The sequence below is a fragment of the Lactuca serriola genome, chromosome 7 (assembly GCF_051521515.1).
Source record: "Lactuca serriola cultivar US96UC23 chromosome 7, Lser_US96UC23_V15, whole genome shotgun sequence".
Taxonomy (NCBI): domain Eukaryota; kingdom Viridiplantae; phylum Streptophyta; class Magnoliopsida; order Asterales; family Asteraceae; genus Lactuca; species Lactuca serriola.
The window spans coordinates 94166737-94188371 of NC_136414.1; the positions used below are offsets into that span (position 1 = coordinate 94166737).

The 21635-nt window shown below is 41.4% G+C and overlaps 1 protein-coding gene across 1 annotated transcript; it reads right to left on the reverse strand.

The window, feature by feature from the left end:
• Positions 1–2571: 2571 nt before the first annotated feature.
• On the reverse strand, positions 2572–21349 carry LOC145061423 (receptor-like protein kinase FERONIA). Its single transcript, XM_079008885.1, has 6 exons — positions 20184–21349; positions 4028–4323; positions 3608–3746; positions 3407–3543; positions 3170–3293; positions 2572–2925 (listed from the first exon to the last, which is right to left on the reverse strand). Exons 1-6 carry the CDS (start codon positions 21190–21192, stop codon positions 2633–2635), a joined length of 1998 nt encoding a protein of 665 aa, XP_078865011.1. The 5' UTR covers positions 21193–21349; the 3' UTR covers positions 2572–2632.
• Between the last annotated feature and the right edge of the window lie 286 nt (positions 21350–21635).

Here is a 21635-nt window from a genome sequence, read left to right on the forward strand (position 1 = left end):
ACTCAATTGGGTGTTAGAAAGGTTGTAGCAGGTCAAAAGGAGTGACCCAACGCATTGGACTTAGCTTTAGACCTGGAGTTCATGGGACTCGACGAGTGCTAGAACAGACTTGGCAAGTCCAAGGCAATCTCCTTATGGTTGAAGATGAACTCAACGAGTTGTTCATACAACTCGGCGAGTCAAGGATAGGACTTGTTCTTCAGATGAAGGTGAACTCGACGAGTTGTTCATACAACTCGGCGAGTCGAATGAAGGTTCATTCGATGTTCATATACAAGAGGAACTCATCGAGTCGTTGCCAAACTCGACGAGTCGAGTCGTGGATAAGGACGGGTAAAGGGTTAGGGACTCGATGAGTTGACGGCCCAACTCGGCGAGTCGGGTCAACTTGAAGTTGACTTTGACTGGACTTGAACTAACCCTGTTTAGGGTTGCACGTTCTGTGTGATGACTTGAAGGTTGTCATGTAGGGATCGATGAGTCGACTTGTACGTCGAGGATAGTTCAAACACTGCACGACATTGAGGTGAGTTACCTTCCAGTAGGGGTGGGTCTAAGGCCACAATGTCGGCCCACCAAAAAGGGGTATTTAGAAGATGATTGTCTTTGTGATAATTATCTTGGTATGGTTATGTGCTTTGGTCATGAGATTTATCTGTATGATATGTTATGTGTATAGTAGGGATTAGTTTCCCTGAAAGCGGTCCTTAGGACCGAAGGGTAGCTCAGTACCCGGATATGCCTGATTGTATGTTTATATCTTGTTGTTGTATGCTAGTGGTAGGGGTGGAATAGTCCCCGATTACCGGTTGAAATATACCGATGGCAGTTACCGGTTGAAAGATACCGATGATGATTACCGGTTGAAAGATACCGAGGATGATTACCGGTTGAAAGATACCGATGAAAGTTATCGGTTAAAAGGTACCGACGATATTGTATGGTATGTGGTATGATGGGGGAACTCACTAAGCTTTGTGTTTACAGTTTCAGTTTTGGTTTCAGGTACCTCTTCGTCTAAGGGGAAGGAGCTAGTGGCGTAGCATCGCCTCACACACACACACACACACACACCTGATTCTGCATCGGACGTTCTGGGATCGTACTCTGATTTTTATTGTACCGAGGATATGGATTTTGAGACATGACTTTACAATTTTCTTTATTGGCAATGTTCTGGTGTTATGACTTATGTTATACCTAATTTTAAAAAATGAAATTTTTTGGGCTTGAATTTTGGGATGTTTCATTTGCACAAACGAATCCCTTAATTATTATTAAAAATTTATCAACAGTTTCGCTGCACATTTGAACTAATGCAATATGGAAGCTGATGGCATATATTTACACATGTATACATATAAGTTCATTAAATAAAAAGGAAACAACACCTTAACAACTTAGTGAATTAAAATTCTTGCTCAGTTGGAGGCTTTGAGAGAGACAATTTACTAACCTTTCTCTATCTGTGTTTCTTTCCATTTGTTCAATAGAATGTGAATGTGGCTTTAAATTCACTCTTGGTCTCTCAAGTCCCTGATTGCCATCTTCTGTCGAATTTGCATTTCCATAACTCTCATTTCCACTATCCACAAGATCCATTGGAATCAAAAATCAGAAGTAAGAAAGTAGCAACCAGAAATCAAAAATCAAAAATGAGAAGTTGCAACTAGAAATCAGATTATTACGTAGCAACAATAAATAACAAACGAGAAGTGTAGATTACCACAGGTGGAGCGTGGATACGAAATCAGGTCGTCGTTTGTGAAGATGAAATCAGGTTGTCGATTCAGTGAAGCAACATCGGTAGGAGGAGTTCGTTGACCTCATTTCAGTTCGAAGTGATCAACGGATTTGATCAGAGGATTGTTTTAGATCTAACGAATTGATAGAACAACGAAGGTATGATTTGATTAACTTAATGAGGCGCAGATGTTAATCGCTCGAAAGAGATGAAACGAAACACACAAACCTGTCGTCGGAGATGCTAATCGATCATCGGAGATGAGATGAAGATGTGAATCAGTCACGAGATCTGTTCTCTTCTCATGAGCTAAACAAATAGATCAGTGGCGATGGAGTTATTGAATGAATCATCACCGTCAATGATATAGAGATTAACGAGTTTCTTCCTTTATCGACGACAGAGGTAGCGGTGGTCAATGGAGGGAGGTGGGAAGCGGTAGATGGAGGGAGGTGGTCAATATGCAGAAGACGAAAGAGAGAGAAGACGAGAGAGATAGATAGAGAGAGAGAGAGAGAGTAATTTAGGAGTTTAGATTAATTGATAATTTATATTTTATGAAATTTTGAAACAATACCGAATTTACCCCTAAGATTCATTGATAAAAACCTAAAATGCCACTAAACTCATTTTTAATTACAATTATACCATTGTTAATCTAAGCCATTAAAATCTTTGATCTAACGCTCCACCTTTAGTTCTCGGGTTCTCGGGAAACTATGAGTTCTCAAATGATCATTCCTATATATATATATATATATATATATATATATATATATATATATATATATATTCCATATTTCTCATAAAAATTTTGTTGATAATGTTTGAATATAAGTCATAGTATATGGTTCATAGATAGATATTTGTGTTTGCTATGTTTCGTATTTATTTGTTAAAATATATTTGTTCCAAGCTTCGCAAAACTTCTTCACTTGAAGGCCTATCCCTACCTTTAGCTAAACATCTTAATGCGAGTGTCGCACATTCGAAAGCACCTTTTATGGGGTACTTTTTTTCTAGACGTGGATCCATTATTTTCTTTAGCTTGTTTCTGCTTGCTATGAACGGACTTGCCCATTCTACCAAATTGAATTTATGCTCTAATATTGGACGCCCCGATAAGGTTTCTAGTAACACCACTCCAAAACTATAGATGTCACTACTTACTCGCAAGCGACCTGTAACAAAATTAAAGGATATTTTCATAATCACAAAATAAAGAAATTAATTTTTTTAACAACTACATTGAGTATATTTGTCGAAAACAAAACACTGTATTTGTTAAATTGTGGAATTATGAAGGATTCATTCTTACGATAATGATTTGTTTTGTAAAAAAAAAACTAAACACAATTACACAATATGTGTACATGTTCACTCGTTGGAATATTAATTGAATCACATTATTAAATTGTAACATACCAGTTTTTACATACTCTGGGTCTAAGTAACCTAAGGTACCAGCAAGAGATGTAATAATATATGTTTCCCCGGTTTCAGGGCCAATTCTTGCCCATTCAAAAGCCCCTAGTTTTGCATTAAAATCCTGAAATAAGAAAGAGCCAAGATAAATTGTTAACTTTACCGGCATAAAACGAGAAGCAGTGACGTGGTTCGCTCATCACTCACCACCAAAAATATTAGGTAGCTAAAGGTTACCTCATCGAGCAATATATTAGAGGGTTTAAGATCACGGTGTATGACTTGATCTTTTAATGAATGCATATAGGCAAGTCCACGAGCTACTCCTATCATTATCATTAGTCGTGTTCCCCATGAAAGTGGTCCGGCAACATCTGATGCGTTTTCAAAATTAATCATGTCTATACCAACAGTTTATGAGAGATTCAAGTGTATTACCTCCGAATAAGAAGTGACCGAAATTTTGATTCTGCATGTGCTCATAAACAAGGAAGGATTGGGGTTTTTTATCATTGGAGTATCCCAATAGACGAATAACATTTGGATGAGCCAACCGTCCTAAGACAGTCACCACCGTCTAATCTCACAAAAAAATTACTTATATTTAGCTGATGTATTTAATTATAAGAAAACAATGATAAAGACTCCATACAAATTATATTCACAACAGAAATTAAAATAGTCCTAAACTCAATTCCAGATGATGATTGATGCATTGCATTAGAGATTATACACCACAAATTTCAAGCATGAAGAAATTTAAAATTTCATCCATCGTATTATATTAATAAGTACCTTCACAATGAATTAACATGAAAGAATAACAAGGATAGGTATACTTAATTTACTGATACTTACTTTCCACTCTGGACGAACTTCACTGTACCTTGTAACAGCAACAGCAATTCCAGACCCCTCGGTTGAAGGCGTGAATGTGTTCTTATCAACCCAACCTAAGAATACCTGTCCAAAACCTTCCCTACCCAAGAGCAGATCTTGTCTAAAGTTTCTTGTGGCAAATTTTAAATCATCAAATTTGAATACTTTTATACTTGGAATAGGAATTGTGAAATGTTTGTTGTCAGCCCCAATCGTATCACTGGCATTTGTAGTGTTTCCCTTGCTACTATTTGATAGCTTTGAATCAGCGTCGGCTGAAATAGGTGAATTCGAGAGTATTAGTATAATGGCTATTTAAACTTTTTCACACCATACACTAGTTTCGCTATAGTTCATGTGATAACCAATCAACTGTTTTTCCACTTGGCATTTATATCACTAATAAGAATTCTCAAGTTTATACAATTTTAGTAAGCATGATTAGCTAGGTAAAGAAAATCTCTGAAACCATAAGCTACAAGAAATACGCATCAAGAAGAACATGTATTGCTAATGAAAGTGCTCAATATGCAATATGAACCAAAACTCTGTTACTATACCCAATAACTTAATGAATGAGAAGAATGTGGTTTAGAACTTTAAAACAAATCATGATCTCTAAAACATTTTAAAAACAGCGTCTTGTACTTAATTTTAGAAAAATAGTTAGGGGTATATGATAATCAAGAACTTGGATATCCATAGTAAATTGTGGAAATCACCATGTAATCCCAATAGAACTGTCAACTTCAAGTTTTGTCAGAAAAACATTAAGTCATTTTCTTGATTTGCGTAATGGTGTGTATCAAATTAGAATGATAAGAAAGAGCAGAAATTGTTAAGTACTGGTGTTTACACCCAAAGTTAGATAAGTATCACAAATAAAAGCTAAAAAATGGTTTTGGGTGGTTTTTGGACAGTTACTTTCAGGAGGGTATCACAATGCATTAAACTTACTAGAATTTAATAGATTGACACATCATCATTTACGTTCTCTACAACTCTACATTAGTTTTTTTACAATTCAATAAACTCTATAAAGTTCAATGAAATATATTTTTAATAGTTAAAAGGTTTCCATTTTCCCATTAAAAAGTTCAATGGCCATTGAACTCCATATCCATTGAATGTCAATATAGCATCCAAAATGTCAGAGTTTAATCCATTGAATGCCAATTAGGCATGCCACCTCATTCAACTTTCTCATTTCCAATTAGGAATGCCATTTAGGCATGCCACCTCATTGAACTATACATTAGTAGCAAAAGCATCAGTCGCTGTTCACTCCGCTTGACTAGACCCCACAATGGACTCCACACCTCCTAACTGGTACTAATGTGCTACCACTAGTTTGTAATAGCATAGACTATGTAAAAGAAGTATCGAAGGACTATTATGGAGGTCATCTGAGATGGTACCTCATGTACAGATTAAATGAGAATTCCAACTTCCTGTCATTTGGGAAATTTGGAAATACAGGAACAACCTGATTTATAAAGGAACTAAAAGGAGAAGAGATAGTATATTATTTAATTGTATTATAATATCTTTTAGTTGGATTTCCAACAGATGTAGCAGCGACAAAATACTTTCTTCCCTGTTGGTGCTGCACCCCTGTGTAATTGTGGTTGGTTTGTTTGATTGCTTCTGGACAGCCTATTGTTATTGAATTCCATTTCCAAAAAGGGACATATAAAATCAGATGTTTCGGGTGAAACAAGGAGGTACAAAATTCTATCCAGGAACCGTAGGGATGCTGATAAGCCCCAACTTTACTGGTTTATGGCGAAGGGGTATTTTAGTACTTTTGACATTATTGCAGGTTTTTTATGTTAGTGGTTGACATGGTTAGTGGGATAACATCGTTTGTGTATGTTGAGCTGGAATTCTTCCTTGTCTTATCCTAGTCTTAGTAGTATTTATATCCTGTTAGAAGATAGAATGAGGAGCTAAGAATTAATTTATAAGATAACATTGTTCTTCTTTTGGAGAGACTCTCACCTCTAGAATTGTGAGAAACTATCTTTATGAATGTTATCAAGAATTTCTGTTAGCATGAGTTTTAGAATACCTGGAGTATACAATAGATTTAACAGGGGTCTATCAGATGCTACAAACTCTTAGACGTTCATTCTCCTTGAACAATAAACACTTTACCATACTTTAATTAGTGAAAGGGGTGAAGGTGAACCATACAGTCCCATGCCATGCTCTCCAACTACTAGGCTCCAATTGATATAAAAGGGCACTACGTACCAGTTAGTATGATATAAAAGACCTGTTCTATTGTATGATACATCTTATTAGAATGTGTATTCAGTTGTTTGACATGGGTTACATCTATTTCTGTTTACCTTTTAAATGGAAGAAAAACAATCATAAATTTGCTTATGATGATTAGCATAACTTAATAATTATGAAATATTAAAACAATGAGATAGCGCTGAGTATATGTATGGTTTGATTTGAATCATTAGTGAAAGCACTCTTAGTAATTTCATTCATTAGGACAATGACTAGAATGGTTTTTGTCTTAAAGTTTGAAAGTCCAGGAATTATATTTTTAGAACAAGAAGATGTTAAGCCCCAAACTAATCCTAAAGTGCTTTTAGTTGATTTAATTTATTAGAGTTTTTGTCATCTTTTAGGATTTAGGGGGTAGTTTGGTCTTTTTAGGAGTTATGGTTGTTATTGGTTCTTTTGTTTGTGGGAGCACTGATTGTCCCAGGTCTGTTTTGGGACCACTCCCCTTAGTCTTGTTTTATATTTATTTGCTTCTTGAGGTTTTTGTTGAGCAGCGAAGAATTAATTTGTAAAGAAATTTGTTCTCTTTAGGAGAATCCATTCCTCTCGAATGAATGAGAATTCTATCCTAATTTTCTAGTATTGTTGAGTGTTTTGTTGCCTTGAATCTGTTAGAATGCCTGTGGTATATGATAGATTCAACAAGGATATCAGAGCTGTTGATGCTGGGGAGGAAATAACAGCAATGAGGATAATCAAAACAGATCTGCTAGAGATTGTGAAGCTTGAGGATAATCAAAACAGATCTGCTTGACATTGTGAAGCTAATGGAGATGCATCGTCAGAACCAGATAAAGAGAGAAGAAGAGACAGAAGCTAAAATAGAAAAAATGAAAAAATATTACTACTCAGAGGAAGGAATGGAGGCTGAGAAGGCTAAAGGACACAGATTTATCACTCAAGCTTGAAGGAGAAGGAGAAGTAGACCATGAGGAGGAAGAAGCATCCTTCAAAGTTTATGAGTCAGAATCGGAATGCAAGACCACACCATCGTCATCACTGTCGGAATTTGAAGCAACTAGCGGAGGAATAACAGCCCACAAGGAGGAAGATGAAGTATCATCGGAATTTTCTGAGTTGGAATCGGAATCCAAGTCAAAACCGCAACTCCCACCACCCATGTTGCCGCCGTCACAACCAACACCGCCGCCGACTACACCACCATTATCGCCGCCGTCTCTACCACGGCTACCGTCCCCTCCACCTTTAGTGTTCCAGAACAGAAAAGAAGCTACAATTCTGATCCCTGCAAACCCAAATCAGAATGATGGAAAGATGGAGGTGCACATGTCCGATAGCTATAGACCGCCGCCACCACCACTGTCGGGAATTCTATCAACAGGGAAAAGAACGATGGATTCCATGCCGGACCAGGCGGGAACGAACAAGTTCTGCGATGGGTGTTTTCACAAGACAGAATGCGAACTGTGTTACTGGGAGATAACGGCTCCGTTAGTCAATGGACGGAAGGAAGAGATTGTAGGGTCTTGCAAAAATGAGCTTAAAAGAGATAAGCGGGCTGCGATCAACTTCCTCGGCTCACCAAATGCTGAACATACTATGGACTTAATGGGTAACGTTTTTAATTTAAGCCCAAATTTAATTGTATCAGCTATGACTTTGACTACGAAAGTCAAACAAAGATTAGACCCATGTTATTTTCACGTCACACTAACCAAATTAACCAGACAATTGTCGCTGATTCATCAATCCCGCACCTTTATTTCTCTTCTGCCAGATCGAACCTCAATCGGCCACCTCTTACTCAACCACGAAACCCACGACTTTGAGTTTGGAGGTGTTGGTTTATCCTGATCTCGTTTTTGAAACCCTAGGGTTCAATATCGAATCCCTGTCATCCACAACATCCTCTAAACCCATCAAGAACTTTAAGGGAGAACATGATAAAAACGAGTTTTTGAGCAATCTTGTCGATTCACCTGGGCACGTTGACTTTTCTACTGAGATCACTGTGGTCTTATGTATCATAAACAGTGTTTTAGCTAGTGTTGATTGCGGCAAAGATGTTGGTACCGTGGAAAAAGCTGTCAGTTGCCAAAATGTAACAACCCGAAAATACGACCCAAAAATTTCTTTAAAAACATTACCAAAATCATATTTATAAAAACTGTATCATAAGTCATAACATAATTTCTCGAGTATTGGTTCAAAACATAATATCATTATCAGAGTCAAACATTCCCAGGCTAACTGTCTATGGTGTGTGCACTGCAATCTTCCCGAGCTCCTCCTTTGAAAAACTGAGTACCTGAAACCAAAACTGAAAACCGTAAGCACGAAGCTTAGTGAGCTCCCCCAAACTACCACATACCATGCAATAACATATAATGCACATACTGGGGCCTTGCCCCCTCCATCAGACCGAAGTCCGAAGCTAATTGACTGGGACCTTGTCCCCTACATCGGACCGAAGTCCGAAGCTGACTGACTGGGACCTTGTCCCCTACATCAGACCAAAGTCCGAAGCTGACTGACTGGGACCTTGTCCCCTACATCTGACCGAAGTCCGAAGCTGACTGTCTGGGACCTTGTCCCCTCCATCGGACCGAAGTCCGAAGCTACTGACTGGGACCTTGTCCCCTCCATCGGACCGAAGTCCGAAGCTACTGACTGGGACCTTGTCCCCTACATCGGACCGAAGTCCGAAGCTAACTGACTGGGACCTTGTCCCCTACATCGGACTGAAGTCCGAAGCTAACTGAACACAGCATATCATAACATATCAACTGGCATAAACTCACATATACTGCATACTACATCGGGCCGTAGCCCGGGACACATAAATCCTGTCTGAGCCACGAAGGCATCAAACATACTAACTACTGCATCAGATCAAAATCCGAAAACTACTACTAGCTAAACGGGCCGGCATTGTGGCCTTAGACCCGTTCCTACTGGAAGGAAACTCACCTGAGTCTGCTGAACTGATGCTGCTAATCCTTCTGACTGCTACTTGACCTCTGACTCCGAACTGCTGCTCCACTAGCTCCTCGGGCTACCAATGGCCACATAACACTTAGTCCAACTGACCTCCAAAGGTCAACTAGGTCAACTCTAGTTAAGGTCAAAATCCTGGTCAAAGTCAACCTTCCAGGTCAACCCTACTCGCCGAGTCCACCTAATAACTCGCCGAGTTCAAATGCTCAAGGTCTTTCTATTCGCGACTCGACTCGCCGAGTCAGTCCATGACTCGCCGAGTCAACTATTCCCGAGTCCTGTCCTGTCCAACTCGCTGAGTCACCACCCGACTCACTGATTCGAGTCTCAACTCGAAGGGTTTGGTGATTCGCGACCTGACTCGCCGACTCCAATAATAGACTTGCCGAGTCCAAGGCAATCTTCAACCAACTCGTCGAGTTGTTCTTTCAACTCGTCGAGTCCATGCCTAACTTCATCCGACTCGTCGAGCTGTTCATCCCACTCGTCGAGTTCCTCCTCATCTTCAAGCTACTCGCCGAGTCCACTCGAAGGACTCGCCGAGTCTATTCAGCCCTTAATCCATGCAGTGACTTTTCGAGCCAAACAGGGCTTCCAACTTATAGATCCATACTTATAAGGCCTATCCCCTACGTAAAGTGGCAAACTTTACGTGTAGATTAAGAGATCTAGGCTTAAAACACATTAAACTAGGGTTTATGGCAAACATACTTCTTCAACATACCAAGGGCTGATACTTTAGGGGATTCTAGACCAACACAAGCATGGATCTGAGGTAGCAACCTCAGATCTGGACCTCTAACTCGAAATGGTTACATATCATACCAAAAATGTCCAAAACTCACACATAAGAATAGATCTAAGTGCAAGGGAGTCCAAGTAGCAGCTTATTACCTCCAATTGGTCTGAAACGTCTGCTCAATCCCGGATCTATAGTCCCTTCTTGCATCTCCAAGGTCTTCCTTCCTTATCCAAGCTTCAAAAGCTTCACTAAGGGTAGATCTTGCTCCAAAATGATTATGGCGGCTAGGGTTTAGTGATATGTGCTAGAGAGGCAGTAAAGGAACCCTAGGGGAGAGAATGAGACGTTTAAATAAGCTCCAGGTCCCGGATTTAGGGTTTTCCTTGCTCAGACCAGACTCGCCGAGTTGGTCGCTTACACCTCAACCCGGATCCCGCTCGGACTCGCCGAGTCCCTCCTTGGACTCGCCGAGTCTCCCCTTAAAATTGGGGTTTTCTTTCTTTTCTTGCCTTTCCAAACTTTGGGTGTTACAACTCTCCCCCACTTAAACTAAACTTCGTCCTCGAAGTTTGCTGCGATCCACCGACTGCGATTTGCCTCCAAAATCCCACCAATTAATCCAACACTAGCTGCCTACCTTCGCTGGCCTACCGCTCGGTCATTCTGACTATGCCAATCCTTACAGATAAAAATCTCGGGTCCATCCTGACCCTGAACATTCTGGAAACGCAACTCACTCAACCGACGATCTTTCTGATACTCTCTAATCACTATGCTGACCCTGTAGGGGTTCGCCCCTTCTTTCCTTGCATGATTTCCTTGTTCTTCCCAAGGCGGTGCTCCATAACTACCTACCTCTTCCTTCACTGTGAAGACCCTGTCTCCACCAAATCTATTACTCCTGCTACTCCCAGTACAGGTCATCGTCGCCAGTATCCACTGGGCATTCTTTCCACTACCATTTGGTGTCGAGCACCCCACGAACAACTGACTGAAAATCCTGCTATTCCAAATCTGGCTTCCGGATGAACTGAGACCACCCAGGTCCAACTAATAAGGCTGAACTTGCCGTCCGACGCAAAATTAATACTGCCTAAAATACTGGAACTAACTGAAACACTGAACCGCCTGGAACACTGAACTGCCTGAAACACTGAGTTCCAACTCAACTGTGGAGTCAAAGGACTCCTTACTTAGTCACTCTCACGACTTCTGAACGAATTCTTTCTTTGGAACTAGTTCCCTCTAGTTATCTTGTCACTGTGGCTCTAACAACCTCCCGATCCACCGATCAGGTCCTTACGTCACCTCCTGACATCAACAATTCCACGACTAACAACATGATGGCCCCCAGACTAACGGTAGCCCTTAACGTACCCGAACCCCAACGGTCCACTGCTACTCTGATCTCATAACTGTGGTGACGATCTACTGACAAATCGTCGACTTAACCATAATTGAACCATTTGGGAGATCCAGAATCTAACCCGTGGATTCCCATATCCTTTCTACTGCACCCGAACTGGTGGGTACTACTGCTTTCCCGCATCCAACGACGCGCTCACGCTGCCTACCAATCTGATAAAAGCCACGGCTACACCCGCAGACTCACAACTCTCAAATACTATCTGGCTGCTAAAGAATGCTACGGCTACCCCCGCAGACTTACAGCACCACTACTACTATCTGACTGCTAGTGAATGCTACGGCTACCCCCGCAGACTTACTGCACCACTACTACTATCTAACTGCTAGTGAGTGCTACGGCTACCCCCGCAGACTTACAACACTCTACTACTATCTGACTGCTAGTGAATGCTACGGCTACCCCCGCAGACTTACAACACTCTACTACTATCTGACTGCTAGTGCTACGGCTACCCCCGCAGACTTACATCACCCTACTACTATCTCGAAGACATCCTGACTATCCCTAGTCCCGCTAGTGATTCCTCATCCTGATTTCTCAAAACCAGCCCTCAGTCTTTGAATATTGCATCTTCCTCGACATATTATATCCTTGATATACTTAGCGTTTCGTCGAGGAACTCTTCGAATTGGTTCCCAAACCAACCGTCTACTAATCCGGATACAAGAAGCTATTGTTGGGAAGTTTCCAAACTCCAAACTCCTGAATCTACACAATCCTTCATGCTATCTCTGCCACTGGCTACTAATACCAAAACATCTCTTGCTAACCGTTCTCAGGATCCTCATTCCGACTCACTTGAGCCCTACGGTGGTTCTCCAATCCTGGATTCCCAACCAACTTCTAACCATCTCGATTTCATGAACTATCCGCTAGAAAGGTCCTCGAACTTCCAATTCTGAACTTCTAAATCTATCCATCACTGTGCTACTACCATTTCTTCTCAGAGACCGCGCACTCATTCTGGTTCTACGTGGCTCTTATCCTTGTGTACTCGGAGGGTTCTCCCCCACTCGGATTCGCTAACTCCTTACTGCTCACTGGTCGAAAGGATTTCCAACCTTCCTTCCATTAAAAGGGTGATATGCTGTCTGCCGACGTTTACCCTTGCCAGCGCTCCAACTAACTCTCACCAGATCCTCACCCTTCTTGCTACCTGACTGAGCACCCTTCGATCCTTAACTGTATTTGCTTTAGGGACTACATCCCGATAACCTGCGTTTGGGGTGCACATCCCCAACCCACTTTCTTTCTGACCGCTAGCTACTCCGCTAAAAACTCTGGATTATCACTACTGAGAATATAACTGATCATTATCCGACTAACGCCTTCCGCAGGTAGTAAGACACTACTGAATCTTACACACACATGCTACAGTCACCGCATCTGAAGTAACCTGATCTAGAGGGAACGACATCCAATTCACCATTCTAATTCCAAGGTATGCAGATGGCATAACACTCAGTCACAAGCAGGTAATATGATACCCCAATACATACACTTATAAATATCGCTGCAGCAACATAACAATAATATCTTGAATAATAATTGACAGGAAGGTAAAAGATACGTACCTCCAACACCCAGCGCTGCTCGAATCCCTGCTGAAATCTACCGGAAAACTCGGCTCCGAGCCATAGGCGCCCTTGCCCGGCCCTGACGACCGTTAGCGGCACTCGAAGTCCCAGGGGCAAGAGCTGGCACCTACCCTGCTGTATACAAACTCGGACAGTGGGCCTTCTTGTGGCCCCTCTGACTGCAATGGAAACATAATGGATCAAGTCCCTGGGCGATGGTAACAACACAGTCTCTGCTAAAATGACCAATATGGCCGCACTTGAAACATTCAGCATCGCCACCACTTCTACGCCTGCACACACCCATGTGCGTCCTTCCGCACTTCCCGCATCGACTGCGGTTCTGATAGTTCCTCGTCCTTAAATCCGAACCCTTGAGCCTCTTACCCGAACCTGTGGCTACCTGAGTCTCATCCATTTTCCTCTTCCTTTCCGACTCCCTGCCCGACTCTCGCTCCTGCGTTACCCCATCGGCAACGCCCGTCGACTGAACAACAGTTGTCTGATCCTGGAGCCTCGCGATCAATCTGTCAGTGATCCTCACAACCATGTCGGGCAGATCCTCGCGAATGACTCGCGTAACCTCCTCAACTACCCAATCATGCAAAGGTCTCTCTTGGAGACAGGGTGCCCCACTCACTCCTGTCCCCTGATGGCAAAAACTAGAAATGGGATCTCCTCTCCTGGTGGATCCTTGCTCTCCATAAGAATCGGGACCAAGACGAGCCCCAATCTGTCCTGAAACTATCTCGGCCTTAAAGGCCTCAAGATGACTGTCCATGAGCTCCACAATGGCCTCTCTAACCGAACCGAAAATCATTAGAGTCTGATCAATGATGTTGCGCATGATCTCTGCGGAAATGAAATCCCTCATCTGATCATCAAGCTGCCCGGCTCCAAAGCCCAAGCCAAATCCCTCCTCGACGCCTGAAATGCTAACTGGTAGCTCGTGCAATGTCACCATGCTGAAAATATAACAATTCTTGATCAATTTACACACTACTGCTGAGGGATCTCTCACAGACTCTACTAGTTCCCTGGTTTTGCCTTGGCCCCTCTTGAATCGAGTACGGATCCTCTGCTTTCAGTAGTACGGGTCCCATACTACCTTCCACATCTATCCGTACTTTCCTCAAGAGTTACCTCAACTCCACCAAGTCCCCTTTTCTCTACTACTGATCTCTGCTACTCTCATCCTAGGCTTGCCCTAGGTAAATCTCTGACTCGACTCGAACCAGTCCTCAGCTGCTGAAGGTCTCCTTGCGATGCCAACTAGCCATCACCTGGATACCATCACATGTGACGAGGCTCAGATAAGCCTTCGAGTAAAAGACTCGTCCCTACAACAGTTAGACTCAAACGAGAGTTGCACAGTAGGGTCAAATCCAGCACTCTGAGATTATTCAACCCTGATCACATGTAATGTGACGTATGCACCTAATGGCTAACTCCCATCACTCAGAATCCCACAAAGCACAAAGCAAGCAGCATTTGGATAAAGGAAACATACTCAGGAAAAACTATTCTCATAACAAGAAATTGTACTAGCATACAATGCTAAGCTCATACTATCAGGCATAACATACACAGGCTATCCTACTGCTGTCTACTCAATACTAGCATGTAATTCTCATTAAGCTAAAACACATATAGCAGGCACATAAGGCATCCTCCTAGATCCTTAGTCCTATACTAGCATGCTGTTCTACTGAAACTGAAACTGAAACTGAACTAATAAACTTGTATGGGTAATTTGGGAGTACTTACTTGAGCTCGGCTGATTGCATGCACCACACCTTTTTCTCTTTTAAAAATTCCTTTCTTTCTAAGTGCTTTCAGAATTCTTTAGAAAACATTTTTCCTTTTAAAAATCTTTTTATTTTCCCTTAGTTTGAGTTCAGATACACCCGGAGGTGTATCCGAATCCCTCAAACCAAGGCTCTGATACCAACTCGTAACAACCCGAAAATGCGACCCAAAAATTTCTTTAAAAACATTACCAAAATCATATTTATAAAAACTGTATCATAAGTCATAACATAATTTCTCGAGTATTGGTTCAAAACATAATATCATTATCAGAGTCAAACATTCCCAGGCTAACTGTCTATGGTGTGTGCACTGCAATCTTCCCGAGCTCCTCCTTTGAAAAACTGAGTACCTGAAACCAAAACTGAAAACCGTAAGCACGAAGCTTAGTGAGCTCCCCCAAACTACCACATACCATGCAATAACATATAAAGCACATACTGGGGCCTTGCCCCCTCCATCAGACCGAAGTCCGAAGCTGACTGACTGGGACCTTGTCCCCTACATCGGACCGAAGTCCGAAGCTGACTGACTGGGACCTTGTCCCCTACATCAGACCGAAGTCCGAAGCTGACTGACTGGGACCTTGTCCCCTCCATCGGACCGAAGTCCGAAGCTGACTGTCTGGGACCTTGTCCCCTCCATCGGACCGAAGTCCGTAGCTACTGTCTGGGACCTTGTCCCCTCCATCGGACCGAAGTCCGAAGCTACTGACTGGGACCTTGTCCCCTCCATCGAACTGAAGTCCGAAGCTAACTGGCTGGGACCTTGTCCCCTCCATCGGACCGAAGTCCAAAGCTAACTGACTGGGACCTTGTCCCCTACATCGGACCGAAGTTCAAAGCTAATTGAACACAGCATATCATAACATATCAACTGGCAAAAACTCACATATACTACATACTACATCGGGCCGTAGCCCGGAACACATAAATCCTGTCTGAGCCACGAAGGCATCAAACATACTAACTACTGCATCAGATCAAAATCCGAAAACTACTACTAGCTAAACGGGCCGGCATTGTGGCCTTAGACTCGTTCCTACTGGAAGGAAACTCACCTGAGTCTGCTGAACTGATGCTGCTAATCCTTCTGACTGCTACTTGACCTCTGACTCCGAACTGCTGCTCCACTAGCTCCTCGGGCTACCAATGGCCACATAACACTTAGTCCAACTGACCTCCAAAGGTCAACTAGGTCAACTCTAGTCAAGGTCAAAATCCTGGTCAAAGTCAACCTTCCAGGTCAACCCTACTCGCCGAGTCCACCTAATAACTCGCCGAGTTCAAATGCTCAAGGTCTTTCTATTCGCGACGCGACTCGTCGAGTCAGTCCATGACTCGCCGAGTCAACTATTCCCGAGTCCTGTCCTGTCCAACTCGCTGAGTCACCACCCGACTCACTGATTCGAGTCTCAACTCGAAGGCTTTGGTGCTTCGCGACCTGACTCGCCGAGTCCAATAATAGACTCGTCGAGTCCAAGGCAATCTTCAACCAACTCGTCGAGTTGTTCTTTCAACTCGCCGAGTCCATGCCTAGCTTCATCCGACTCGTCGAGTTGTTCATCCCACTCGTCGAGTTCCTCCTCATCTTCAAGCTACTCGCTGAGTTCACTCAAAGGACTCGTCGAGTCTATTCAGCCCTTAATCCATGCAGTGACTTTTCGAGCCAAACAGGGCTTCCAACTTATAGATCCATACTTCTAAGGCCTATCCCCTACGTAAAGTAGCAAACTTTACGTGTAGATTAAGAGATCTAGGCTTAAAACACATTAAACTAGGGTTTATGGCAAACATACTTCTTCAACATACCAAGGGCTGATACTTTAGGGGATTCTAGACCAACACAAGCATGGATCTGAGGTAGCAACCTCAGATCTGGACCTCTAACTCGAAATGGTTACATATCATACCAAAAATGTCCAAAACTCACACATAAGAATAGATCTAAGTGCAAGGGAGTCCAAGTAGCAGCTTATTACCTCCAATTGGTCTGAAACGTCTGCTCAATCCCGGATCTACAGTCCCTTCTTGCACCTCCAAGGTCTTCCTTCCTTCTCCAAGCTTCAAAAGCTTCACTAAGGGTAGATCTTGCTCCAAAATGATTATGGCGGCTAGGGTTTAGTGATATGTGCTAGAGAGGCAGTAAAGGAACCCTAGGGGAGAGAATGAGACGTTTAAATAAGCTCCAAGTCCCGGATTTAGGGTTTTCCTTGCTCAGACCAGACTCGCCGAGTCACCTTGGCCGAATCGCCGAGTTGGTCGCTTACACCTCAACCCGGATCCCGCTCGGACTCGTTGAGTCCCTCCTTGGACTCGCCGAGTCTCCCCTTAAAATTAGGGTTTTCTTTCTTTTCTTGGCTTTCCAAACTTTGGGTGTTACACAAAACTTTGGAGAAATAATTCAAATTTTCCTTGACTGTTAACAAAAGGGACAAGTATTTCTCTGAACATCAGGTGAAAGAAGAAGAATCATACCAAACATTTCAAAGGATTACTGAAGATTCTAATGTCACCTGGTCCAAACATCAGGACCCCCTCCTGGATGATATCATGGTTCCCCAAGAAAAAGGTAATGTTGCTTTATCTACTGAGCTTCACGGTTGGGTTTTTACTCTAACCGATTTTGCGAAAACCTACGACTCTAAATTTGGTATTTACAAATCAAAGAACATTCGTCAGGGTTGTCAACGAGGGCCTATATGACCAAACTTGGTGATGATTTGAAGTCTGACGAGAAAACCTTGTATGCGAAAGGTGTTGCTAGAACTGTCATTTGGTGGGGGGAAGAAACAAGAAATAGTTTGAGATGCAATTATCGTCTACAACAAACAAAAGAAATCCCTTATAATTCATGGGGTGAGGGTTGATGAGTATTCATCAACTGAAGGAGCATCAGCTGACCCCTCAGTTAGAAATTTAGATGCTCTTGATCTTGCGGTAACAGATGAATCATTTCTAGCATTTGAACCATGTTGTTGGTTTCTGATAGAGCAAGGGAATTGGTGTATGCTTGCTGAAATCAAAATACAGGAGGATTTGAAAAATATTGAGAAGAGCTTGCAGGAAGCATACAAAGAGCTGGTGGAGAACCACGATATCTCAAAGAGACACTACCAATATGATGTTGAACAATACATGTGGAATTCTTAAGCAGGTGGTTCCTTCACGAATACACATGGTATTGACGAAAACTGTGGAAGAAACACAAAGATCACCCTTTTCCTCAAGGGCTACCAACTAGAGTATTGGGAGGACCACAGTTTTAAGGAATTAATCAAGAAGCAGTCCGATTCCATGAGTTACACAATATCCATATAGGTTGAGAAGATGATCAAGCAAGAGATCTCTAACAATGAGAATAGAAATGGTTCAATATTTCCTACATGTTGTCCCCCTATTTTTTCTCTTCATACAAACTTGATCTGCATTCTACTGTTTATATTAGAGATTTTTATGACGACAAAAACAAGAATAATGGTATTAGAATTGGGGTATTAAAAGAAACGGCTGTAGCCATGCAAGCTTGTGGGTTATTTGTTCTGATTACAAAGAGTGTTAATGTCCCACATTTGGAAAAGCATCTGGGATTTCGGATTTGGTATGTGGGGTATTTCCATGAAGATACACTAAGGGTTGGTAATACGGCTGTTAAGATGATGATGTGGGCTGCAAAGCAAAGAAATGTGTGGGTTAATGATTATGGTGGTATGGAGAACACGATAAAAAGAACCGAAGATGGGCTAAAGTTGAGAGAGACAGATGATGAACAGCAGCAGCAGCAGGAGTCTCTCAGGAAGAACCTTGATGGAATTTCTTTCTCTTTTCTTGGGCCACTGGTGCTGTACTTACACAGTTGGTTGCTTTGGGTTTACGTCTCTTTTTTGCCGCTACACGTGATCAAGATGACAAGAATGACTCATTCTTTTCTTCACCTTGAGGACAAGGTGAAAGTGTGGGCCACCGGTATTGTTAAGCCCCAAACTAATCCTAAAATGGTTTTAGTTGATTTGATTTATTAGAGTTTTTGTCGTCTTTTGGATTTAGGGGTAGTTTGGTCTTTTTAGGAGTTATGGTTGTTATCGGTTGTTTTGTTTGTGGGAGCACTGATTGTCCCAGGTCTGTTTTGGGACCACTCCCCTGAGTCTTGTTTTCTATTTATTTGCTTCTTGAGGTTTTTGTTCACCAGGGAAGAATTAATTTGTAAAGAACTTTTCTCTCTTCAGGAGAGTCCATTCCTCTCGAATGAATGGGAATTCTATCCTAATTTTCTAGTATTGATGAGTGTTTTGTTGCCTTGAATCTGTTAGAATGCCTGGGGTATATGATAGATTCAACAAGGATCTATCAGAAGAACAGCTGAAACCCAAATTATAATTATAATGAAGCAATAAGATTGAGATCATAGTTAGTCCTAAATAACTTAAATTCACATGAGTAAAGGAAAAAAAAACGCTTTTGTTAATATCTTTGACCTATTCTAATTGATATCATTTGTCATAGGAAATGAACCAAAATTCTTATCTGATGTTTACTGATTTCGGTTTCATCTTGCTTCGATGAGGGTGAGTTGCTCAAGAGATCCTGGTAATCCTGGTTGCAAGGCTTGAAATCCCTTAATGAATATAATAGGTTCCAAAGTTTTTTCACATCAAATTTGGATATGGTCATCGGAATGAGCTTAAATAAGATGGGATTTTGGTCATGTCCATTTGTATAAAATTATCATAAATGTATAAGTTCAGCACATTGCAAGAGAAGTTCATTTTCAATAAAGAGCTTTGAATAAGTTAGGGTGCGCAGACAAAAAGAGCAAACAGTGTCATCTGAAATGATAAGAGATGCGTATCATCCAAGCATTTAAAAGTATTTGCATGAAGAGAAACTGAACAAAATTTTGTTCGATAAACAACTAAGGTTTTGGGCAAATGTTTACCTCGGAAGAAAGTAAAAGGAATGAATTTGTTGTCATGTCTTTTTAACAATCATTCAAGTAATCTTTAAACTTCAAACTATATATCACATCCGGTCGAATGGACCTAGGGTAGGCGGTTGCATCCGCTAAATTTTTTGGGCTTAATGTTCATTTGGTAAACATGTAGAGATAAAGAGATGATGCGATCATTTTGTCCCAATAAAAAAATTTTAAAATATAGAGCTAACTAATAATTGTAGCTATTGATAGTTTTCAACATGTCTCGGGTTCGACTTTTAATGGTCCAGATGGCACTAATGTTTAGCTTGTACGTATATGAGAAGACAGAGCCAAAAAAAATTTTGAATTTTGTATACAAAATTCAGAAGGAGCTTAAAATACCAGAGTTCTCTCCATTGGAGGGGAGTGGAAACAAATCAAGTACTCTTCCAAAAACTGTTTTGCCTGTAGCTGGCAAGGAACTACGTCCGTTCATTACAGAATCCAAACTGACCACAACCTCAAACATCGTAGGGCGCTGCTTCGGATTGCCAAGCAAACATCTGTCTGCAATTCGAGCAAACTCCTTCAAATGTTTTGTGGATATTTGACCCCTTATATCAGAATCAATTATATGCTTTAAATTTCCCTCTTTGATATAATCTTGAGCCCATGTTACTAAACCCCATTGCTCATCATCAAGACTTCTATCCACTGCACGCTTCCGACACAATACTTCCAACATTACCACCCCAAACGCATACACGTCAGACTTCCTGGTCAGCCTGCCAGTTGTGAAATAATTTGGATCGAAATACCCAAATGTTCCTTTAACAAGTGTGTTGACATAAGTAGATGGCTGATTTGTTGGGCTTATTCTCGACAATCCAAAGTCCGAAATCTTAGCCGCCCAGCTATCATCTAACAAAATATTTGAGGTCTTGATATCGCGGTGTATAACACCTATCTCAATCCCCGTGCCAGTATGGAGGTAGTCTAACCCACGAGCTGCACCTATGCAGATCTTGAGTCGTTGATGCCATGAAAGAGGGGTGCAAAGTTTGTGTAGGTGGTCTTCAAGTGTTCTATTAGGGATATACTCGTAGACGAGGATTTTCTCTTTTTCATAATTACAATAACCGAATAAAGATACAAGATGACAATGACGCAACTTGGAAAGCATCTCGACTTCTGCCCAAAATTCTTCTGCCCCTTGAGTGGACATGGAATCCAACCGTTTAATGGCAGCAGCAACAGGACTTGATCCAATGAGAACTTTACCTTTGTAAACTTTTCCAAACCCTCCTTGCCCAATTACTAATGATTGGTCAAAGTTGTCGGTTGCTAAGAGAATCTCCGGAAATTCAAACTGACGGCATGTGGAATAGGAGGTGGAGGGTTGAGATTCCATGCTATCACCGGTAGCTACCAACAAAATTATTGATGTAGAGGAAAAAAACAGAACTAAAATAAGAATTTGAAATGGTTGTCGACGACTGCATATAATTTCTGAAATTTATGGTCAACGTAGAACATGATAAAGATGAAGCCCAAGGTGACTGCAGTTTATAATCGGTTTATTTAATTCATTTAATGGGTCCTATTACGCGTTTTGTAGTAGTGAACGTAATATACATATTTGGGGTTTAATATTTTTTTTGATAATATTTAAAGAAAGATGATAGGGACTGAAACTTAAACAATGAAAATGTCAATACCGATCCATACTTATTTTATTTACTAATCTATAAAATACAATACAATAAGTATTTTATTCGATATAAAATAAAATATAAAAAACAAAAAGTGCTACAAATTTCATAGGGTTTTCATGTCTTCGTATCAATATTTTCA